General features: G+C 37.5%; 1 protein-coding gene across 1 annotated transcript in view; it reads left to right on the forward strand.

Moving 5' to 3' along the window:
* Positions 1–26439, forward strand: part of cenpx (centromere protein X) — a 64448-nt gene that overhangs the window by 13862 nt on the left and 24147 nt on the right. The window contains exon 3 of the mRNA XM_028818840.2: positions 14029–14082. Coding sequence (XP_028674673.1) covers positions 14029–14082 — 54 coding nt within the window. The remainder of the gene's footprint in view (positions 1–14028; positions 14083–26439) is intronic.

Raw genomic sequence — 26439 nt, forward strand, 5'->3', positions numbered from 1 at the left:
GATACTGAGCACTGAAAAGCTATATCACCTTACATTATATAGTAGGGCTGAGGTGATGGTTAATTATATCATTCATCAGCGATTGGCTGGGCATGTCGTTGATATGAATAAACAATGTTGATTGGCTCCAAAGTTTTCCAGAATTTTTCTCAAAGCATCAATCTGCAACTCTTATATTTTGGGTGTGTTGGGGCGGTTCTGGGATTTCCATTCACTTCAGTATCATATTCACACATACCAACCTCCAAGGTTGATCTCCCCTGCTCTGTTGTGTAAAAATGATAATTAATTGGGAGGTTCTATTTCCAGCACTGCTTGTTGGTGAATGGGAATATAATTGTATTGTGTACATGAGATAGTAAATCTGAAATTAACAGATTACACTATATATCAAAGCAGTGCCTTACATTTTTTAAAAAGCCATTACCATTGTCCTTCTGCATGCACATTGTACATTGCAAGCTTGCAATACCAATCATCACTCAGCTTTTTGAGGTATCTAGTTTGCATGGATTATAAGAAAAGGCCAAATATCTGGTACAGCCAAGCCACAATGAAATACGATTTTCTTCTATAACACATGCCAAGTCAGTTTTTTTGTTCAGAATACGACGGAAAGAGAACAACTGAGGATATGTTTGAGTGAGTAAAAGCACCTTGAGCATGGGAAAGCTATTTTATAAAAAAAAATGTATTATTATTATTTTATTATTATTAAAGTAATTAGTGACAACTTGTTTCCAGTTGGTGGACATTTATTCAAATCCATTTTATGAGGCAGTTCTGATTTTAGAGTTTTCTGCCATTACACCATCATGATCTGTTGCAATTTTAAATGAACTTGGAACAAATTAAATTTGAATCATAGCGATAACATTACTGAATACTGCTACATGTGCAAAGTTGTATTGATCTGTGAGATAACAAAACTAACTCCTGTGTCCCAAGCTAAAATGACCAAGTACCATAAGTGTAGATGCTTTCTATGGTACATGGGCAGAGCAGCTAATTATTCATAATCCACTAGCATCTCTTGATTGTATTGAAAATCATCAGTATTTTGACATATTGTGGCGAAAGTTTAAAAATCCAGGGTGTGAGGGAGCAACGGAGCTCTAGATCTTAAGAGTGTTACACTGAATGAACAGCCTGAATAAAGGTGACGTGCAGGTTAAAGTAATCCAGAATGAAGAATTTATTTTTTGATAGTTAGGCAGCTGTAAATTGATTACTTTGTACTTTCGGTTACCAGTGACTGGAGCAGTCTGGTTTTAGGGTACTCATGGAGCGCAAATGTGAATATCGGCAGAGTTTCTTTGCAGCCTTTGTTGATTTTAGTAAAGCAATTGATTCAGTTGATTGAACTGGCCTATGGGACATCCTGAAACTTCGCGGGATCCCCCCTAAGTTGCTGGATAACATGCCCGACCTGTACACTGGTACTGTAATTGCTGTGCAGAGTGAACCTCTGCGTTTTCCCCAGTTGATTCTGGAGTTCGTTAGAGGTGTATTCTTACACCTGCTCTGTTCAGTGTTTGCATGGAATGGGTGTTGGGCTGGGTCGTGGGGTCCTGCGGCTGTGGGGCATCTGTTGGTGAAGAAAGATTCACTGATCTTGACTTTGCCGACAATGCTGTTAGGCCAGTGCACAGCTGTTTTACTCTCGCAGCAAGGAAGGAAGAGTATGATTTTCCCAGATATAGAAGATTATTCTAAAATATTATTGATTAGATTCTGCTATATTTTAAAAATAGTTTTGAACAGATCCTCTGAGTGACAATTAGATTTTTTTCCAATTTCAGATAATATAGGACATCAGTTACCCACTGACTTAAAAAGGTGATAGGTTGAGATTCTTCCAGTTGAGCAAGATAAGTCTATGTGCTAGTAGGAAGGTAAAGGCAATTATGATTTGTTTGTCCTTCTCCGCTTTAAGCCCATCTGGGAGTACACCAAACATATTTGTTAATGGGATAGGAGTGATTGTGACACCATGGTTGTCTGATAAATAGTCAAAGATTTTTGTCCAAAACAATGTTAATTTGGTGCACACCCAAAACATGTGGCCAAGTGAGGCTAGATTGGAGCTAGATTGCAACATTCACAGGTTGAATCTTGCCCTGGAAACATTTTGGGTTGTTTTAATAGATGCGCTCAATAGAAGATTTTAAGTTCAATAATTGAATGCTTTGCACATATGGAAGTTGAGTGTATTCTATGCATGACTGCCTTCCATTCCTTTTCTGAAATGTTAAGTAACTGATCCTTTTCCCATTGTGCACTGTGTTTTTTAAAAAGACTTTAAAATGTTTTTTATAAATTGTGGAGATGCCCGACTCCTTCCAGTCTGGCGCCTCTTTGAATATGCAAATTAATATATATAGCCCCTTACATTCAATATTTTGTGAAAAGACAATGGCAAAACCTTGAGGAATAAAAAAAAAAAACTTCAGCGAATGCAAAGTGGAGGTTCTACTCAGTGAAGTGGAGGCAAGGAAAAACATACATTTTGTTGGCTTGGGCAGTGGTATGAGCAACAAAAGGAAAATGATGGAGTGGTACCCAAAAGTTCAAGTTCAGAAAGTTGCACAGTGTCTGAAATAAAAAAGAAGTGGTCAGATGTCAGAGTCGAGGTGAAAAGGTGAGTCGTAGCCCACCTTGAGAGTATCATACAGAAGCGTATTAGGGCACAGAAAAAAAAAAATTGGGACACAGTGAAGAAAAAAAAGGTCGAAATGTAGACTTTAATCTCAGAATTTCCACTTTAATCTCGTAGTTTATTTTATCATTAAAGTAGAACGTCGTAAACTTCATCTTAAAATTAATGTTTAATTTACTAGAGTTTCTCAAATCCCATCGTAACTAAAGTATCACGTTAAATGCTTCATATTCTATGTGTTCCCTGACCCAGTCAGTAATCAGTACATGGTTATTAAACAGACTTTACCTTTCGTAGACAGGAGTGTGCAGGCATTCATGATATTACAGCTCTCTGAACATTTTAGAATAGTAAGATGTATACTTGATGTCATTTTCATGCTGAACTGCATGAAAACACGTGGGGGCATGATGGCACAGCAATGAGCTGGCGCCTCATCCAGAGGTTGTTCTTTCCTCCGCCGTCTAGGGATTGTTCTTGCCTTTGGCAAGATGATTGCTGAAACACCCTGAATGGAATAATTTAATGCAGCAGCACTGTCTCTGTCAAACAGATCAACCCCCAATTTCTGCCTGTCCATTTTTTTTCTCCATGTAACCACACCATGTCACCACACAATGAGCTCTGTAATAAATGTAAAACCAGCTGTAAGCTTAGAATGCCAATTCTTCAAAACTTTTATGAACTTTGAAAAATCTTTGTTATACATGTTTAATTATTCCATCCATTCATGGTCATGCCAGTCCCAGCAAGCATCAAGCGTGTGGCAGGAACACTACACTACCACTGCACCCTCACTTGTTTAAATATTAACAGTATACATTGTTTAAATGAAGTTGATGATTTATCTGTAAAATGTAATATGCATACTTTAATGGATTTCATCATAAAAATGATATAAACTATACATCCTTGTATTCTAACAGCACACAGCTCCAAGAAGGTAGCTCTTGGAAATCTAAATTGACTTTGAAGCCATTCATTATCATCTGTAAATACGTACTCTCTTCTATTAAATTGAACTGAATACCTTTATTGTCATTGTCATGTACAATGAGATTCAATATGTAGATCTTCCATAAACGTATTTTCCTATAAAATGATAACAATAATAATAATACAATAAAAAAATAAGCATAAGTACAATAAACATGTACATACAGTGCAGATAGTGCAAATGGTTCATAAAGTGGCTCAGGTTGTGCAATATTACAGTTGTAGTGCAAGTTTACAGTGAGGTAATTAAAAGTACAAGCAGTTCTATCAGGATCACTTGATGGACTGATTGACTGTCTTTATAGCTCTTGGGATGAAACTGTTTCTGAGTCTCGAGGTCCATGCAGAAAAGGCTCTGAAGCATTTCCTGGTTTGGAGAAGTTCAAATGGACTGCGATATGGCTGAGTGGAATCCATATAGATGCTGGTGGCTTTCCTTAGGCAGCATGTGCTATAAATGTCCTCCAGGGCTGGAAGCTGTATCCCAATAATCCTCTGCACTATTGACACAACCTTCCATAGAACTTTCTGATCAGCTGCTGTGCAGCTATGATGCTACACAACACATACAGTGGGTTAAAATACTCTAGGTGGTGCACTGAGAATAACAACGCTAAAGCAGCTATGGTATTTGGAATAGATTGTTCAATTATTACAATCAAGTGAATGAAATTTGTAAACGATATGCAATTAATTTTGGTGCATTTGATAAATCCTGCGTCACTGAAGGGAACAACATAGAAACAGTAGCACTGCTTTGATGCTGGGTGCTGGCAGTTTGCAAAACCAAGCAGAAAAGTGCGTGCACAAGTGGAGAGGCTGCTGCATGAATGTGTGTGACTTTACGCCAATTTTAGTTTTTATACATCATGATATGAGCATGGAGACGGGCGTACACAACATTTTTGTGTGTCTGCACCATTTATTCATGAGGCCCTAGGTCTTTATGTTGTGTATATTTGCCACCCAATAATAAGATTGAAAGTTAGGTAGTGCCATGACCCCTTCTGCTTTAGGTCATTGTAGAGTCTCCCTTTGGATATGTGGATGTTTAGAATTCCAAATAAATGATGTTATGCTTGAATCTAATTTCTTAAAAAAGAAAAAAAAAAAACTTTTGTTAATGTACTCTATATGTGGATGGTTTGAAATAGAAAAAGAAGGTTGGAAAGAATGTACATCTTAACAGTCTTTGATTCTACCTGCTAATTTTTAGCAGGGACAGATAACCATTGATTCACATCTTGTTTACTTTTTTTCAATGCAGAAAGTAAAATTTTGTTGAAAAATGGTGTGGCACCTGGCTGGGGTTCATGCCCGGCCGGGACACCCAGGAGAACCGGAGGAAGGCTTGTACCTCCTCCAGAACACGAGGGGGTGACCGCCCTGGTTGCTTTGGGGACCACGGGTACATAACTGGGAAGCTCAACCCTGTAGGGGCCCGTGGCCACCGCCAGGGGGCGCCCCAATGCCTTGGGAGCCCTGGACCTCAGAACTTCCGCCACACCCGAAAGTGCTGGGGGGAAGAGGAGCAGGGACACCTGGAGTCCTTCCGGTTGCGCAGCCGGCACTTCCGCCACACAAGGGAGTTTCGACGGAAGAGTGTCGGGAAGCACCTGGAGCCCATCCGGGGGTGTATAAAAGGGGCCGCCTCCCTCCATTCAATGGCAAGAGTTGGGTGGAAGAGGACGAAGCTCGGTGGAGAGGAGTGGAGGCGGAGCAGAGACTGAGAAGGCATTGTGTTGTATGGCCAGGACTTAAGGGGTGATTGGTGCTGTGGCACTGGGTTTGTGCACTTCAAAACTTGTAAATATTGTATAAAAACGTGTCTGTGGTGAAACCATCATGTCTACCTGTCTGTGTCCGGGCTGTTCCCCACAACGGCTTTATATTTAATGTTCAGTCTAGTATTGTGCACTAGAGAGTTCACTGCAAAAGCACACTTTTATTCAAATTAATTTTGAGTCCAGATATCTTTTGAAAATCTGCTTAAGGTTTTAGGACTACTGGCATGGAATTTTGTGGTTCAGATACATACAGTACCATACCATCTGCATATAATGATATTTTCTGCTCAAGTCCTTCTCTGAAAATCCCCTTTATCTCTGATGCATTTCAAAAGTAAATAGCCAATGGCTCAATGATGATTGCAAAGAGCAATCGTGATAGGGGACATGCTTGTCGAGTACCGCATTCTAGTTTGAAGTAGTCCGAAATGTTGTTGGTATGAAATGAGGCATCTGGACTAGTATACTGTAGTTTGATCCATGCACATATGTTTGGGCCTAACCCAAGTTGTGCAATGTCTAATACTTTTTCTGCATCCAAAGATAGTAATTCTGAGGTGCTAGATTTAATGGGTGAATATATTATATTAAACAAACATAGAAGATTAGCAGCTAAATGTCTGCTTGTAATAAATCCAGTTTGAGCTTGAACTATTACAGAAGGAAGTACTTTCTCAATTCTTCTAGCTAAAACCTTGGAAAATGATATTGGTCTGTATGATGCATATCATAGTAAGTCCTTATTATTCTTAGGATAAATGGAAATGAATGCTTAGCGAAAAGTTTGAGGTATACTTTTGTCATCTTTAGCTTCCATAAATATTGCTAATAATAGTGGAGCTAACTTACTTGACATTTTTGTTAAATGGTGCGACTCAAACCACCTACACCTGAACACTAGCAAAACCAAGGAGCTGGTGGTGGATTTTAGGAGGCCCAGACGCCTCATAGACCCAGTGATCATCAAAGGTGACTGTGTGCAGATGGTGCAGACCTATAAATATCTGGGAGTGCAGCTGGATGATTAGACTGGACTGCCAATACTGATGCGCTGTGCAAGAAAGGACAGAACCGGTTATACTTCCTTAGAAGGCTGGCTTCCTTCAACATCTGCAATAAGATGCTGCAGATGTTCTATCAAACAGTTGTGGCGAGCGCCCTCTTCTACGCAGTGGTGTGCTGGGGAGGCAGCATTAAGAGGAAAGACGCCTCACGCCTGGACAAACTGGTGAGGAAGGCAGGCTCTATTGTTGGCATGGAGCTGGACAGTTTAACATCTGTGGCAGAGTGAAGGGCGCTCAGTAGGCTCCTATCAATTATGGAGAATCCACTGCATGCACTAAATAGTATCATCTCCAGACAGAAGAGCAGCTTCAGCAACAGACTGCTGTCACTGTCCTGCTCCACAGATAGATTGAGGAGATCGTTCCTCCCCCAAACTATGCGACTCTTTAATTCCACCCGGGGGGGGGGGAGTTAAACGTTAATATTTAACATTATACTTAGTTATTGTCTGTTTTTTCACCTGCATTATTATCATTCTTTAATTTAATATTATTTATTGTATCAGTATGCTGCTGCTGAAGAATGTGAATTTCCCATTGGGATTAATAAAGTATCTATCTATCTATCTATCTATCTATCTATCTATCTATCTATCTATCTATCTATCTATCTATCTATCTATCTATCTATCTATCTATCTATCTATCTATCTATCTATCTATCTATCTATCTATCTATCTATCTATCTATCTATCTATCTATCTATCTATCTATCTATCTTTTTATAAAGTTCCACTGGGTAGCCATCAGGTCCAGCTGCTTTCCCACTTTGAAGTGAGTTTAGAGCGTCTGGAGAGAGTCTCTGAGAGTGTCAGAGTATCTGGCTGTGGTATCTGTAATAAGTCAAAGAACACATTACAATGTGTCTTATCTTCTTTAGACTGAGTAGAATATAAGGACTTGTAGTACTCTCTAAATGTGTGGGTTATATTTTTATATACTGCTCGTGGATTTGTTGAGCTAAAATCTTACTGGCCTTCTCTCCATGTTCATAATAGTGATGTCACAATTTCAAGATGAGCTGTTCCATTTCTTAAGTGGTCAAGAGGTTAAATTCTCATTGCAAAACCTGTCTTTTCCTATAAAGCGCCTAATTTGGAGATCTGGCGTATTCTTGATCTGTTCTGTTAATTTTGTTGATTATTTTTGTGAGAGTGGTATGAAATAATCTGTCCTCTTAAAAATACCTTCAGAGATTCCCAGAGTATTCGTGTTGAGACCTTTGGGGATGTATTTATCTGCAGAAAATATTCAATTTGTTTGGATATGAATTCTGTGCAGTGCTCATCAGCCAATGACAGAGGGTTAAGATTCCATCTATGAGATGAGTGTGTAGGACCTAATAAGTTAAGCTCCATGATCAGAAAGGCAAACTTACACAATTTGATAATGGGCAAAAATGATAGTCTTTGAAGAATTAGTCAATTTTTGAGTAACAATTATGAATGTGTGAGAAGAAAGAATATGTCCTAAGGTTAGGATTTAAAAACCTCCAATGGTCTGATAAGTTTGTAATGAATTATAACTTTGTAATTATTTGTTCAGTATTAGATGTTATCGCTGTTGTAGCTGCAGATCTATCCATGTCTGGATTTAAAACACAATTAAAGTCTCTGCCCATTATAATTTTGTGAGTGTTCACATCAGGAATAGATGTGAATACATTTTGGATGAAATCTCTGCCATCCACATTAGGTGCATAAATATGTGTCAGAATCACTTTAATATTAAATAAATTGCCGATCACCATGACATATCGCCTTTCAGAATCACATATTACGTCTGATGCTACAGTGGGATAGTTTTATGTATTAAGATTCCCACATCCCTATTTTTCTTTACATGTCCAGAGTGAAACATTTGGCCAATCCAATCCCAGTGCAGCATTTTTAGCAAACACTGCCTTGGTACTAATCCACTTACTGCAAAAGCAAACTATATAGAGGAGTGTAGCAGTAATCTGCCTTGCATCCTCTCCATGCATGCATAGTTGTGTGGCATGGGAAATGGTTATAAATTCTCATTATTTATGTAATTTTATAGAAGCAATGGAGGTGGAGAATTTTAGAGTGGAACCCTGCCACTAAACTTCATATTTGTGGGAAAACACTGCTTTTCAATTTTACATTTTTAATGATGCCCCTATTTATTCATTTTGGTAATTTCTTTACTTTTGTGTTTTGGTATATGCTTTTTTTGAGCACAGGTCACAATGTCTCCAAAGCAACACCACATATGTAGTTGCTGAGGTCTTACCATTTTGTCTTTTCTAAGTAATTAATCATTCCCATAAAGTCTGCTTTTTGCAGATTATAATTATTTGTTTTATTGGATATTTTTATGTTTCAAAAACTATTTCAAATTTTGCCATGTTAGTGATCACTGTCATTTAAAGTACAGTGATCCCTCGCTATATCGCACTTCGCCTTTCGCGGCTTCACTCCATCGCGGATTTTATATGTAAGCATATTTAAATATATATCACGGATTTTTTGCTGGTTCGCGGATTTCTGCGGACAATGGGTCTTTTAATTTGTGGTACATGCTTACTCAGTTGGTTTGCCCAGTTGATTTCATACAAGGGACGCTATTGGCAGATGGCTGAGAAGCTAGATTGCTTACTTTTCTCTCTCTCTTGCGCTGACTATCTGTGATCCTGACGTATGTGGATTGAGCAGGGGGGCTGTTCGCACACCTAGACGATACGGACGCTCGTCTAAAAATGCTGAAAGATTATCTTCACGTTGCTATCTTTTGTGCAGCTGCTTCCTGAAACGACATGCTGCACGATGCTTCGCATACTTAAAAGCTCGAAGGGCACGTATTGATTTTTGACTGAAAAACAAACTCTCTCTCTCTCTCTCTCTCTCTGCGCTCCTGACGGAGGGGGTGTGAGCTGCCGCCTTCAACAGCTTTGTGCCGCAGTGCTTCGCATAATTAAGCCAAACAGCCCTATTGATTTGTTTGCTAGAGATTGTTTTCTCTATCTATGTGACATTCTGTGCTCCTGACACGCACTCCTTTGAAGAGGAAGATATGTTTGCATTCTTTTAATTGTGAGACAGAACTGTCATCTCTGTCTTGTCATGGAGCACAGTTTAAACTTTTGAAAAAGAGACAAATGTTTGTTTGCAGTGTTTGAATAACGTTCCTGTCTCTCTACAACCTCCTGTGTTTCTGCGCAAATCTGTGACCCAAGCATGACAATATAAAAATAACCATATAAACATATGGTTTCTACTTCGCGGATTTTCTTATTTCACGGGTGGCTCTGGAACGCAACCCCCGCGATGGAGGAGGGATTACTGTATCCAATAACGTCTACTTTTGTTATTCTGTCTTTGTTGTTCAAAAGATGTGATTTAGATAGGAATTACCACATGTGGACTTGAAAAAACAGCCTTTTAGCACAATTTTTGCTTTCTTTGTTGTTTTTATGATAGTGACTTCCCAATCAATGTTTGGAAAGTTAAAGTCCCTCATGATAACTACTAGGGATGTCACAAGAACTAATACTTCAGTAATAAGTCGATATCACATTTCTGCAAAAGTAATGGTACCTGCTTTTTTTTTATAGTAATGGTAGTTTTCATGTATGATTGCAAGTAGACAACATGTTTCAGGAGGTACAATGACATGTGATAGAAATGTGAGGGAAGCACTACATTTGGAAATGGCTTACAGTGCTGATGATACAGAAATGTATATAATGACACTGACAAGTTTCATCAGTTTGAGGATGAATTACCTTAGTGCCAGCTGCACAGAGGCCTATAAAATGGAAAGCCTGCCACAGTCGCAAATGAATTCCAACTAGTACGGAAACAATGAAGTACCCTTTTTTAAGGATATCAAGTGAACTAGGAGTATGATATAAAGAGAGAAAATTCATTTGGCACTCTGCACTGGCTCTACAGCATCAACAACATCAAAAATAAAAATAGCAAAAGTCATATCTGAAAGTGCTTTGTGTTAGATGCTGGAAAATTTCAGTGCACTATTGTGGCAATTGTGCTTATTATTACAAAAAACACACAATTTTGTTGTTGACACTTTTATTTCATTTTGGAGTTAGTTCAGAAGAAGATTTGTGCATACCTTGTGAGAACAATAAATTTCCAATTTTCTAATTAAATGTGGGTTGTAATTGTTTAACTTATATTGTCACAAATTTCTAAGAGGAGATGAAATGATGGCAAGTTTTTTTAATACCATGTCCTGCACAGTCCTGATAAAAAAAATGGAGGCATCAAATGTATTATGTAATTGTAATGAACACGTCTACAGATGTCATCCTGCAAGCTTCCGTCCATTTTGCAGCTGGCTTATGCATTTCAGGGCTGAAGGGAAACCTCACATACATGCAAAATTGTGAATACAGGACTATGAAATGTGGGAGAAAACTGCTTGTAGCAAGTAAAAATGAGGCAATTTTAAAACCTTATTATTTGTTTGTCTTTTTTACACTGGCAATGAAATGAGCTGCTCCGTTTTTTATTACCAAAATACAATGTGCTTAGTGTTTCAATGCTTCATAGCACAGAGAATATTTCTCTATTAATAAGACGTGTTAACAGAAATGCACGATTGCCAAAAAACACAGTAAGAAGGAACAGCATTCTACATGGCTAAGTTTTGCTTTTGAAGGCAAACTAATATTCCTTAATATAATCCATAAAATATGACAAAAGTAGTAAAAGCACATATCATATTTTTGAATGATATGTTGGCAAATGTAATGCATTTATCTCATTTACAGTGAATCCACTACAGGAAATGTCAGTTGGTAGTTTTATAATTCTGGATTAGTACACGGCATATGTAATAACAAAGTTTAATCACTCATTTATAGCATAATAATTTGAAACCCGCACAACAAAACTGTTTTACTGGAGTTCCGAAATGATGGAGTAATGTAATGTAGTTCACACAGGGAGCTTTAAATTTATGACAAATGTTAAAAAGAGGGAGAGATTTGGATAATCTTGGATAATAAAACACCAGACGTTTGTGACATTTGAAATATGAATCAATTTGACATTAAATATTACTAAGCAAGTAAATCTTACATTGCCAAAAGTTCCAAACCTTAGCAAAGTGATTCTGTAACAAACTAGATTTTAAAAGCGCTTTGTAATAAAAACAGCTTTAAAGATCTTGGTTAAATGAAATATCATGAATTATCTTGGAATTCAGTAATTCAACAGTACATATACTGTATAATAATTTTTTTAATTTTTATTTTTAACATAGATTTTAAGCATTTTTTCAGTTACAGGAGAGAAAATGTCAGAGAATAAATATAGTTATGTTCACATAGTAAGATAAATCAAGTAGTCCATCCTGATACCATTCTTTAGAAACCCTGTGCTAATATCCCCCAAGATTATAACATTCTGCTTACTTGCTGTTATACTGGGTGAAATCCCCATACCTATTACAAATTAAATTCAAGGTCTGTATGTGTTTTGATATTGATGAATTCCAATACTAGTATACTTAAATGGTATACAGTAATCCCTCCTCCATCGCGGGGGTTGCGTTCCAGAGCCACCCGCGAAGTAGGAAAATCCGCGAAGTAGAAACCATATGTTTATATGGTTATTTTTAGAATGTCATGCTTGGGTCACAGATTTGCGCAGAAACACAGGAGGTTGTAGAGAGACAGGAACGTTATTCAAACACTGCAAACAAACATTTGTCTCTTTTTCAAAAGTTTAAACTGTGCTCCATGACAAGACAGAGATGACAGTTCTGTCTCACAATTAAAAGAATGCAAACATATCTTCCTTTTCAAAGGAGTGCAAAGCAAGCAGTCAAAAAAAAAATCAATACGGCTTTTAAGTATGCGAAGCACCGCCGGTACAAAGCTGTTGAAGGCGGCAGCTCACACCCCCTCTGTCAGGATCAGGAAGAGAGAGAGAGAGAGAGAGATAGAGAGACACAGATAAAAAAAATCAATACGTGCCCTTTGAGCTTTTAAGTATGCGAAGCTCCGTGCAGCCTGTCCTTCAGGAAGCAGCTGCACACAGCCCCCCTGCTCACACCCCCCTACGTCAGCGCAAGAGAGAGAGAGAGAGAGAGAGAGAGAAAGTAAGCTGGATAGCTTTTCAGCCATCTGCCAATAGCGTCCCTTGTATGAAATCAACTGGGCAAACCAACTGAGGAAGCATGTACCAGAAATTAAAAGACCTATTGTCCGCAGAAACCCGCGAAGCAGCGAAAAATCCGCGATATATATTTAAATATGCTTACATATAAAATCCGCGATGGAGTGAAGCCGCGATATAGCGAGGGATCACTGTAACTGTAATTAATTGATGGATATAGCATTATTTTAAAAATGCTGTTTTTATTAGAATTTATATATTTTATATTGTATTACAGAAAAAGGCACTATATTGTTCACTTGAATAATGGAGATGCTTTTAATAAAACAACAGGGAATATTCTGCTTTTTGCATGGTATCAAATAGGTATGAAGTATTGTCAGATTTCACTGATACTGGTATGAAATTCAGAAATTCTGGTATTGTGACATCCCTAATCACTACATCTTCTTTATTGCACATATGTCTTTTTTGAATGAATAATACGATTTTGCATAAAATACAAGAATTTGGTTTCTTGTGGCAAAAACTTCACTCATCAAATCTCTGGAATTTTCCTTAATAGTAGCTTAACCAACAATGTTTCTGCCAATGTTTCATTCTTCTGTCTTGATTTTGTGGACAGCATATTATTTTTAAGATATAGTGCCACACTGCCACCTTTCCTTCCATGTCTGTCTTTCCTGAAGCATGCATAGCCACTAACATGGTATTCTTCTGCATCATTCTCTTATAACGATGATTCCATTATTTGTAGAGTTCATAGTCTTAGACCGGTACAGTTGTCTTAATAGACAAGTGCTGGATGATTAGCTGACCAGTGGAAAATGGAGTCTGAGGTTTTGTTTATGTCTTATTCTTTGCTTTTTAGTCCTGGCTTGAGTATTCCTACTGTTGTAAATAATGTGTATGTGTGTAATATTAATATATATTTATTATTTATGTTCAGCATTATGTTTTGTCTTTATGTTTCTCCTTATTTTTTAATATTCTATAATTATTATTGTATAGTGTGATTAGCACTTAAGTGGAAGTGTGCCTAATAAGAATGAATTGAATTATTGCATTTAATTAATACTCGTGTGTTTTTAAAACAGAATTTATTAAAATTGTATAAATATATTGAAGTTTATATATTTATGTATATATTGCATGGTATTTTTGTAGTGTTGTTTAAGGCACTAGAATCTAGATGTAAGTTTTAAAAAATGATCTAACAGCAGTTTCAGTAAACCTGGATTGATGCAGACTTACACTAAAATGTATAAGAGCATGCACACTTCAGCTTTTGTAACTGAATATCTAAGCAGTCAGGTTTAATGGTGTAAGAGAGTGGAATAATATTTTTTAATAAATTGCAAAAGTTTCTATTTTGTCACTAACACATTTGCTATATTTGCTTTATGCACAGTGAGCAATGATGCACTGATTCTGATTTCAGAACTTCTCAAGCTTTTTATCATGGGTGAGTGAATGTTTAAACTATGTTATAATTTCATGTATAAAATTGTTTACCTTTTTGTGTTCCAGTATGTAGTATGATTTAGTGCCAACATTGTAAAGATCAAATCATATTTCAGATTTTGTCTCTTGAAGGAAAAATTAGAACTGTATGAAATCTGATGTGAGAATTAAAGCATATGCAGTCAAATGAAAAAGTCTGGGAACCCCTCTTAATTCTTTGGATTTTTGTTTATCATTGGCTGAGCATTCAAAGTAGCAACTTCCTTTTGGAAACAGTAGTATTTCAGCAGTGACATTAAGTTTATTGGATTAACAGAAAATATGCAATATGCATCATAACAAAATTAGACAGGTGCATAAATTTGGGCACCCCAACAGAGATATTACATCAATACTTAGATGAGCCTCCTTTTGCAAATATAACAGCCTCTAGACTCTGTCATCCTATAGCCTTTGATAAGTGTCTGGATTCTGAATGGAGGTATTTTTGACCGTTCTTCCACACAAAATCTCTCCAGTTCAGTTAAATTTGATGGATGCTGAGCATGGATAGCCTGCTTCAAATCATTCCATAGATTTGCAATGATATTCAAGTCAGGGGACTGTGACGGCCATTCCAGAACATTGTACTTCTCCTTCTGCATGAATGCCTTTGTAGATTTCGAACTGTGTTTTGGGTCATTGTCTTGTTGGAATATCCAACCCCTACGTAACTTCAGCTTTGTGACTGATGCTTGAACATTATCCTGAAGAATTTGTTGATATTGGGTTGAATTCATCCGACCCTTGACTTTAACAAGGGCCCCAATTCCTGAACTAGCCACACAGCCCCACAGCATGATGGAACCTCCACCAAATTTGACAGTAGGTAGCAGATGTTTTTCTTGGAATGCGGTGTTGTTCTTCCGCCATGCAAAGCGCTTTTTGTTATGACCAAATAACTCAATTTTTGTCTCATCAGTCCAAAGCACTTTGTTCCAAAATGAATCTGGCTTGTCTAAATGAGCATTTGCATACAACAAGCGACTCTGTTTGTGGCGTGAGTGCAGAAAGGGCTTCTTTCTCATCACCCTGCCATACAGATGTTCTTTGTGCAAACTTTGCGCTGAATTGTAGAACGAAGTACAGATACACCATGTGCAGCAAGATGTTCTTGCAGGTCTTTGGAGGTTGTCTGTGACCATTTTCACAATCCTGCGCATATGCCACACCTGTATTTTTCTTGGCCTGCCAGACCTGGGTTTAACAGCAACTGTGCCTGTGGCCTTCCATTTCCCGATTCCATTCCTTACAGTTGAAACTGACAGTTTAAACCTCTGAGATAGCTTTTTGTAGCCTTCCCCAAAACCATGATACTGAACAATCATTGTTTTCAGATCTTTTGAGAGTTGCTTTGAGGATCCCATGCTGTCAGTCTTCAGAGGAGAGTCAAAGGGAAGCACAACTTGCAATTGACCACCTTAAATACCTTTTTTTCATGATTGGACACACCTGTCTATGAAGTTCAGGGCTTAACAAGCTAATCCAATGAATTTGGTGTTGCAAGTAATCAGTGTTGAGCAGTTACATGCATTCAAAGCAGCAAAATTACAAGGGGACCCACATTTTTGCACAGCCAGTTTTTCACATTTGGTTTAATTTCATACAACTAAATACTGCTTCATTAAAAATCTTTGTTCAGAAAACACCCCAGTACCCAGGTGTTTCTAAGAAATGAAAGACATACTACTGTTATCTTTTTTTGTTGAAAGTAGAGTAAATTATTATGCAGGCTGAGAGGGGTTCCCAAACTTTTTCATATGACTGTATGTGTTTATTTGGTTACTGCATTGCCAGAATTACTGAAGAAGAAAGACCTATAAAGCAACTGTGTAAGGACAAATTCTTAACAGTAGAAAGTTATATTTCTGAAAATAATCATGTCTGTGTTTTTTCCAAAGAAGTAATTATTTTAAGGGTAGTGTTCTAATTATATATGACTGGAAAAATGATTATTACAGTGACTCAATAATTACTAAAATTAAAACTGTAAACAGCTTAAACTATGTTATAAGTAATTTTTTGGCTAGGATTCCTGAAGCAGTTTTTTTAAACTTTTAGTATCATGGCAACCAAAGTCAATGTAAGGCAGTATCAAGTGTTAAGCAGGAGCCAATCCTGCCTGGGGCTGCAGAACATCTGAGGTTATGAACACATACTCACAAACCTGGGTCATTTAGGTCAGTGCAACTAACATGGATGTCTTTATCATGTAAGTGAAATACTGAAGTACCTGGAGAAAAGCCTATGCAGGTACAGAGAGAACATGTCCACCTAGCCTTCAACAATGGCCAGATTTGAGCCAAAACACCTAGGGCCTCAAGTATAAAACTTGCTTCTACTCAGAAACATGTGTAAGCCATTTCTTAATGGCTTTCTTAAATTTGCGTTTCTTAATGCAAAAGTTGGGATTTATAAAACACAAACTTGGCATGAAAATTGGATTAGCATTACCATATATAAGTCCTACACAGACCTTGTTGGTGTTTACATTTTAGCAAATCCAGGTAGAAAATTGTTTCATTGTGCATTTTAGTGACACATCAGTGTCCATCCATTTTATATACCCGCTTTATCCTGAGCAGGGTCCTATTACAGTTAATTGACATGTTTTCTCAGTATAGCTGTCTTCAGTGTTGGTAATACTGCTAATGTGGTCCTGAAGATTTCCTTTATGTAGCTTCCTCAGTAGTCTCCTTACTTCTTCTTCAGTTATGGACAGCCCACACTGTTGGTCAGAGGTAGACTTGTCACTAGCCATTCCAGCTGTCATGGTAGGAGTTGTTGATAAAGTAGGGATGGTGTGGAGGGGCTGGTCATTAGAAAAAGGTAGCGATGGGAGGAAAAAAATCTACTGTATTAAGAAATTCGGTCAGGGCATTAGCTTTGCCCATATTCCTTTCTAGCACCAAAGCATTGGATTGCTTTAGTCCAGTATTTATGCCCAGTCCTTTCCAGACATCCTTCATGTTATTAATGCTATTTGATTAAATAAATTAATTGTGGAGTTATCTGGGCCACTTGCAACAATGTTAGCAACACACATTTCCCTGTTATGTTACCAATGGTCCCAGGTACATGGGCAGTTGTCACAGCTGGATCTAACCTGGAATGTTGAAAGCCCATCATATAGAAATGCAAAAAAATATAAAACTTTAACCAAACTGGCTACATTAGAGAACCCCTCTAAAGTTAGTGTGATCTTATTGGAGTGCTCCTTCTGTCAGCCCCATAGAGCGCGTCTTTGACCACTGTGACCAGTGCACTTTCATGGTGATGTCATCTGATCTCTCTCTCTCTCTCTATGTCAGCCCCTTCATTTTCTCTGCAGTGTCAGAGAAGCACTAAAATCCAACCATCCACAGTACAAATCTCACTCTTATAGTCAATTAAATAGCTTATGGAAGAAGATGATACACTGTGACAACCCCTAGCGGGAGCAGCCGAAAAATAGAGTAGATAGTCAATTAAATAGCTGTGGACTCACACCACGAACCATCTCTGTTCTCATTTGTGCTGTGGTGAACTGCCAGTGGTGAGCTGTGAACCTGCATTCTCTGGATCAGAGGCAAGCACTTTGCGGCATGAAGTAAATGGAGACATCCATCCATCAGCTGTGCAAAGCCCATCTCTGACCACTGTCAGTGGTGTGCTTCCCTGTTGACATCAGCTGATCTTTTTTTTCAGCCCCCACATTCTCTGCATGGCAGCGGCAGTACAGCGAACATCTGTTTTATGCAACTTTCAGCTCCCTGAAATTGCATCAGTCCAAAAGACATCAGATAATCAGAGTTCTACTGTACTTAGACACTGAAATATAATGGTTGGTAATTTTCTTTCTATTTTGGGCAGCAGTGCATAAAATAAAAATTCACACTTAAATTGAGTAAAATTTCAAGTTGTGACAACCATTTAAAAAGGGATTGGAGCTGAATATTTTTAAGGTCTCTTTACATTTTGTAATGATTTATCTTACATTCACAAAAATGAAGATTAAAACTGAGATGACTTACTTGTAACACAGGCCTTTTCCTTTTTTGTGGGAAAGAGATGTGATGAAAAAATCAAAATTCATGTTGGGATACTGTGCTACATTTTAATGAAAAATGAACATTAGAACAACCTAGACAAGAACAGGCCATTCAGCCCCACACATTTCACCAGTCCTATCCACTTATTTCTTCCAAAAAACATCAAGTCAGGTTTTGAAAGTCCCTAAAGTCTTACTGTCTACCACACTACTTGGTAGCTTATTCCAAGTGTCTATCGTTCTTTGTATGAAGAAAAACTTCCTAATGCTTATGTGAAATTTACCCTTAACAAATTTCCAACTGTGTCCCCATGTTTTTGATGAACTTATTTTAAAATAACAGTCTCGATCCACTGTACTAATTCCCTTCATAATTTGAAACACTTCAATCATGTCGCCTCTTAATCTTCTTTTGCTTAAACTGTATAGGCTCAGCTCTTTTAATCTTTCTTCATAATTCATCCCCTGCAACTCTGGAATCAGCCTAGTTGCTCTTCTCTGGACCTTTTCTAGTGCTGCTATATCCTTTTTGTAGCCTGGAGACCAAAACTGCACACAGTACTACAGATGAAGCCTCACCAGTGCATTATAAAGCTTGAGCATAACCTCCTTGGACTTGTACTCCACACATTGTGCTATGTAATCAATAATTCTGTTTGCCTTCTTAATGGCTTCTGAAATATGTCTGGAAGTTGATAGCTTAGAGTCCACTATGACTCCTAAATCCTTCCCATAAGGTGTATTCTCGATGTTCAGACCACCCATTGTGTATTCAAACCTAACATTTTTACTTCCTATGTGTAATACTTTACATTTAGTGATATTAAATTTCACCTGCCACAAATCTGCCCAGGCCTGTATGCTACCAAAGTCCTTTTGTAATTATATAATGGATTGCAAATTATCTGGTAATTCACCTATCTTGGTATCATCAGCAAATTTAACTAGCTTGTTACTTATATTCCTGTCTAAATCATTTATATTTTTTAAAAATAGCAGCAGCCCTAGCACTGGCCCCTCTGGAACACCACTCCTAACATCAGCCAATTCTGATAAGGTTCCTTGCAAAATCACCCTCTGCTTCCTGCGTCTGAGGCAATTCTGCACCCATCTAAAAACATCACCCTGAACTCCCACTTCTTTTAGCTTGATGCCCAACCTCTCATGTGGCACCTTATCAAATGCTTTCTGAAAGTCAAGATAAATAATATCATATGCTCCACTTTGATCATATCCTTTTGTTGTAATTGCGACAGGCCACATCACTGATTAAATTCTGATATAGTTTTAGTAGTTATTTGTAGCTGTTTAATAAAAATGTAAGTATTTATTGAAGGTAAATTCACTTACCTGATGTTTTTGACAGAGAAGAACCCCAAAAAGGGTCAATACGGAGATTGTGTGAGAATTACTTACCAGTAGAAGTGAATGAGCGATGTTTGGGTGCATGCCTGCTTCAGCATATGGAAGAATGTGAGTGAGAAGATATAATATATTCACCTGATTAGAGAGTGACTTGTGGTGAACATCTGTGCATCTTCAATGATTGGTTAAGTCCAGGAGACATACGATAATTGGCCCGGTGGAAAGAGCTTACCATATAAAAGAGCCACCATCAGATGTTGTCTTTTGGCCATTGTCAGACATTTTGGTGACTTCTGAGCTGCTGACATTAGGAGGAGTGAGGATTGTGGTGCATGCTTTATTATATAAATCCATTTATATATATATATATATATATATGATTCACCTCCAACTGATTAGGATTTTTGTGGGTTTTGGTGGTGTGCATTTTTTTCTGACTTTCACATTTGATTTTTGATTGTTTTTCTTTGTGTTACTTGTGAACTGTGTTACCTGAAGGAGAAAGAACATTCTTTTTGTGTTTTTACTTCACTGTCTAATTGGGAGCCACTGTATATATTCATTTGCACCTATTTTTTTTTTTGCTTGTTTCTAATTTAAAGTTTAAAGTGAACTGTGTTTAATAATTGCAAAACACTGCTTTATATATATTTGGCACTTATAGCGGGTTGGATAATGGATAGATGGATGGATGGATAACCAGAAGTTCTGTTTCTACAGGCAATATTTTGGCCTTGTTTGTCTCACACTCACCTACTGATCTGTTTAGTTCCGACTCCAGATGCCCAGAGCCTTAAGTCTATGCAAGGGTGCCTTTGCATGGGGCGTCACAGTAATGTGCACTAGTGCCTCATATGCTTCAATCAGAACAGGCTTCAGAGCATACAGATTACTTCAATTCCTGGTTTTACTCGTGGCTGTTTCTAATATTTTTGATTTGTTTCTGACCGATTGTATATAAAGCCATATCCATCTTGCATCAGTTCAGTTCAGTTTATTTTTTTATAACGTTCTGCACTGAGTGCACACTCTGAGCACTGAAACTATATTAGTCATGTGGTAGAAGTGTTTGAATTGAGAAAGAAGAGCACAACCTTAATGTTCCCTTTGAGCTAGTTAATTATAGTGACTTGTGATGAATTACCCCCATCTGCATATTTTTACTACCACCTGCCTGAAACTGCAGGGCTAGACCCTAGACCCACCAAGCTCAAACAGAATTAAATCTCTCAGAGAAGGGTATGTTGTGTTAATTGTTTTTATTGGCATACCTCTACACTCTCTAATTATATGTCTTATTGCATATTGGTCATAGAGAATAAGGATCTTTCTTTCTTTGGTTGTACTAGTATATAAAGGAGAGCCTGAAAGTTAAATTAATGATACCAAAATTTTATACTTGTTTCATTTGTTTGGTGTGTAGGTTAATCACGTTTTTAGCATGTGAAGACTGCATGTTAATTTTTCCCTCCAAGTGAACTTAACCCAATTCAAGGGACAATTGGAGTTGACAGTTTGAATGCTTTGGTTCATAATCAAGTCTAATTTAGGAAAGTACCTTTAGGTCTGTTGACATTTTGCACCTCAGCCAAGGTCAGTCTTCATGACACTTTCATCCAGCAGCAAACCTTTTTTTAACTGATAGGGTTTCTTGCATTTTGGTTTGGTAACATGATTTTAATTGAAAAAAGCAGAGTTCCTTTCATCATTCTATTATTAATTTTAACATGTTATGACAATATTTACCTTTTTTTATCATTTCTATAAGTGTATTTTTTGAATGTATCAGAATCTGCATATTTAACATAAGAGGGCACCAGAGACAATGTTTCAACTGGTTTTGAAGAATATGTTTGCTGTTAGATATATACAGCAGTCTAAAGGTTCTTTTCCCTGAAACATATATAAGATGGCTAAATATAAAGAATGTTTTATCACTTAAATTTTTAAAGAAGGAACTTACTTCTAATTATAATAGATTTAAATGAAAAAATTGAATGCTTTCTTTTTTCAAACAATGTCAAGTTTGTGTAGCATTCATAAAAGTGCAGGGATTTACTGTTGCACTAGGGAAATTCAGAAGGACTAGAAAATGGCAAATATTTTCCTGTTATATTAAAAGGGTTATCGGGCAGATCCAAACAACTACAGGCAAGTAAGTTTACTGTGCATTATAGGTAAAATAATGGTAGAAATTATTAAGGAAAAGATGGAACACATGGCAAGAACATGAGTTTTGGTGAGCAGTCAGCATGGGTTCTATGTGAAAGCAATAAAATGATGCAATCAAAGTAGTGCATATCTTGACTTTCAGAAAGCATTTGATAACGTACCACATGAGAGGTTGGGCATCAAACTAAAGGGAGTGTGAACCAGGGTGTAGTGTGCAAAATTGGCCCAGAGACGCGAAGCCAAGGGTTATGGTGCGAGGGACCTTATCAGAATTGGGTTATGTTAAGAGTGGTGTCTCACAGGGGTCAGAGCAAGGACCTTTGGTATTTTTAATATGTATAAATGATTTGGATAGAAATATATACGTAACAGGCTGGTTACGTTTGCAGATGATACAAAACTAGGTGGATTGATAGATAATCTTCCATCCATCCATCCATTTTCCAACCGGCTGAATCCGAACACAGGGTCACGGTGGTCTGCTGGAGCCAATCCCAGCCAACACAGGGCACAAGGCAGGAACCAATCCTGGGCAGGGTGCCAACCCACCGCAGGATAGATAATCTTGAATCCATTAAATAATAACAGAGATTTGGACAGCATACAAGCTTGGGTAGATTTGTGGCAGGTGAAATTTGATGTAAGTAATTGTACTTACATTTACATTTACATACATTACTTTTTTAGAAAGTAAAAATATTAAGTTTAAATCCTTAATGGAAGGTCTGATAATTGAAAGTACACCTAATTTAGGAGATGCAGTGTACTCGTCACTATCAACCTCCAGGCAGTATTCAGATTCAGTATAACAGAATGTTATGTTTATAACAAACTGATTAGACCTTATATTTTGTCTCCAGGCTGCAAAAAAGACATAGCAGTGATAGAAAAAGTCCAGTAAAGAGCGACTAGGCTCATTTCCAGCACTACAGATGATAAGTTATGAGAAAAAATTAAGAGTTTTCAGTTTAATCGAAAGAAGATCAAGAGGAGATGTGATTGAAGTGTTTAAAATTATGAAGGGAATCAGTAAAGTGGACTACAGTAATCCCTCCTCGATCGCGGGGGTTGCGTTCCAGAACCCCCGCGAAAGGTGAAAATCCGCGAAGTAGAAACCATATGTTTATATGGTTATTTTTATATTGTCATGCTTGGGTCACAGATTTGCACAGAAACACAGGAGGATGTAGAGAGACAGGAACTTTATTCAAACACTGCAAACAAACATTTGTCTCTTTTTCAAAAGTTTAAACTGTGCTCCATGACAAGACAGAGATGACAGTTCTGTCTCACAATTAAAAGAATGCAAACATATCTTCCTCTTCAAAGGAGTGCGCGTCAGGAGCAGAGAATGTCAGAGAGAGAGAGAGAAAAAAGCAAACAAAAATCAATAGGGCTGTTTGGCTTTTAAGTATGCGAAGCACCGCCGGCATTTCAGCATTTTTTAGAGGAGCGTCCGTATCCTCTAGGCCAGTGTGCGAACAGCCCCCCTGCTCACACCCCCTCCGTCAGGAGCAGAGAATGTCAGAGAGAGACAGAGAAAAACAAACAATCAAAAATCAATACGTGCTGTTTGATCTTTTAAGTATGCGAAGCACAGTGCGGGAAGCATATCGCTTGACAAATCAGCCATATGTAAGCCCAGCAAGAAAGAGAGCAATGTGAAGGTAATCTTTCAGCGTTTATTGAGGAGTGGCCGTATCCTTTAGGGGTGCGAACAGCCCCCGTGCTCACAATATATTTGAAGAGTTTTATCTAATACGTAATACATGCTCTGGTTGGGTAGCTTCTCAGCCATCTGCCAATAGCGTCCCTTGTATGAAATCAACTGGGCAAACCAACTGAGGAAGCATGTACCAGAAATTAAAAGACCCATTATCCGCAGAAATCCGCGAACCAGCAAAAAATCTGCGATATATATTTAAATATGCTTACATATAAAATCTGTGATAGAGTGAAGCCGCGAAAGTCGAAGCGCGATATAGCAAGGGATTACTGTATTTCTTTGAAATGAGTTCAGCAAAAACACAAAGACACAGTTGGAAACTTTATGGGTAAATTTTGCACAAATATTAGAAAGTTTTTCTTTACACAGTGAACCACAGACACAAGTTACTAAGTAGTGTAGTAGACAGTAGAACATTAGGAACCTTCAAAACTAGACTTGATGTTATTTTGGAATTAAGTGGATAGGACTGGTGAGCTGAATGGCCTGTTCTCATCTAGATTGTTCTAATGTTAAAAGCAAATGTCATGTTTTGCCTTTACTGAAGTATCAAGCACCCAAGATTTTGGTGTGAACAAGGCATTTAGAGATTATAGGTTTGCAGTATATAAAGAAGACCTTTTGCATCATTTAAACAGTTTTGTGGAACAGTTTGTCGCAGACATATTTTTATTACCTCTTACTCAGAAATGCTGTCAATTTTAATACAGACGTAGACATTTAAAATGTGCTAGAAATGTAAAGTATTTTTCAGTGTATGAGCTATAGCAAACTAAGTGAGTGCTCAAGGTTTCAGAAATGTGACTGCATTATCTTTTAAAACCACAAGGTGGAAGCAGTGAAATCTTGAAATGGCACTGGGAACATTTGGGCAACTACCAGAAAAGACTCACTTCCAAATCCTGGTCAAGGCTCAGCACTGATCACTTTCTACTTATTGAATTTAAGCTGAACCCTGTTTGGACTTCTGTTGATTTTTAAATAGTTGGTATGCTATGGTTTGTGAACATAGGTATTTCTCAGGTTTACATCCACACAGAGAAAATTCAAAATAAGGTTTGACAGTAGAAAATAGAAGTAGTACTGTAATAATACATTTTATTAATTGTACTGTTCAAGGTGCTTAAGGAAATGTTACAATATAAACCATAAAAGTACATAACTGTAGACAGTAATAATACTGTAGCTAAATACCTTAATGTGTGTGTGTGCTGATATAATAAAGTTTATGTTCTATAATTTATAAAAGTTCACTGTGTAGCGGGGCTATATAAAATGTCTCTTCTCTATTTATAAGTTTTATACCTATCTAACATTTCACTTTTACAAAACTGTTTAAATTTACCTGAAAGAGTTTTTCCCCTCTCAAAGTAGTTGTTGCAGTTGTAGTATTTAACCCTTTCATGAAGGTGGGAATTTTCAGTTGTTTAATCATCTGGTTCTTGCATATATAATCTGAAAAGAACTATGCACTTCAACCAAGAAAAACAGGGAATCGTCTACAGACATCTGAATTGCAATCTTCTTCATAAACATCACAATCTTACACCAAAAAAGAAAAATCCATGATCACCTCTGATCTAGTTACACTCAATAGCAAAGTATTTTGGACATTTCTGCCTTCACTTCCCATAACTGTTAGTTTGCTTTCTGGGCTCATTAGTGAGAGTGATTTGGTTTACATTTTAAGAATAGTCCCAATTGAATTGGTTCATCAGCTTTCATTTACAATACCAGGATTTGCTGACTTTTTTCCATTTTCCATTTTTAGTAGTAACTGTAGTGTATATTTAGACTTTGTGTGGGTGTGTGTAGTTTGTTTTTTGTTAATTGTTTTGTAAAAATATTGTATGCGTTTTAGTTAAGACATATGCGCCCAACCTCCTCCTTGTCTTTAGTTAAGGCAAAGGAAGTAGCTGAATATCTTTCCTTATCACTGTGCATACAGTACTTAGAGTACATTTACTTTGGGATTGGTTAATTATAGTTGTATTAAACACTCCATGTATTCACTTTACCTTTACAAAACATTTATTTTGACTTGTTAAACAGGTGTTTTCCTATGGAGTGGGAATTTTGTGTAGGTGTGAGATGAAGTATTTTTAAGATAAGTACAGTAAGGTCCATAAATATTTGGACAGAGACATTTTTCTAATTTTGGTTCTGTACATTACCACAATGAATTTTAAATGAAACAACTCAGATGCAGTTGAAGTGCAGACTTTCAGCTTTAATTCAGTGGGGTGAACAAAACAATTGCATAGAAATGTGAGGCAACTAAAGCATTTATTTAACACAATCCCTTCATTTCAGGGGCTCAAAAGTAATTGGACAATTGACTCAAAGGCTATTTCATGGGCAGGTGTGGGCAAGTCCATCGTTATGTCATTATCAATTAAGCAGATAAAAGGCCTGTAGTTGATTTGAGGTGTGGCGCTTGCATGTGGAAGATTTTGCTGTGAACAGACAACATGCAGTCAAAGGAGCTCTCCATGCAGGTGAAAGAAGCCTCCCTTAAGCTGCAAAAACAGAAAAAACCCATCTGAGAAATTGCTACAATATTACGATTGGCAAATCTACAGTTTGGTACATCCTGAGAAAGAAAGCAAGCACTGGTGAACTCAGCAACGCAAAAAGACCTGGACGTCCACGGAAGACAACAGTGGTGGATGATCGCAGAATCATTTCCATGGTGAAGAGAAACCCCTTCACAACAGCCACCCAAGTGAACAACACTCTCCAGGGGGTAGGCGTATCGATATCCAAGTCTACCATAAAGAGAAGACTGCATGAAAGTAAATACAGAGGGTGCACTGCAAGGTACAAGCCACTCATCAGCCTCAAGAATAGAAAGGCTAGATTGGACTTTGCTAAAGAACATCTAAAAAAGCCAGCACAGTTCTGGAAAAACATTCTTTGGACAGATAAAACCAAGATTAACCTCTACCAGAATGATGGCAAGAAAAAAATATGGAGAAGGCGTGGAACAGCTCATTATCCAAATCATACCACATCATCTGTAAAAC

This window comes from Erpetoichthys calabaricus, chromosome 14 (assembly GCF_900747795.2).
Source record: "Erpetoichthys calabaricus chromosome 14, fErpCal1.3, whole genome shotgun sequence".
Lineage (NCBI taxonomy): Eukaryota > Metazoa > Chordata > Cladistia > Polypteriformes > Polypteridae > Erpetoichthys > Erpetoichthys calabaricus.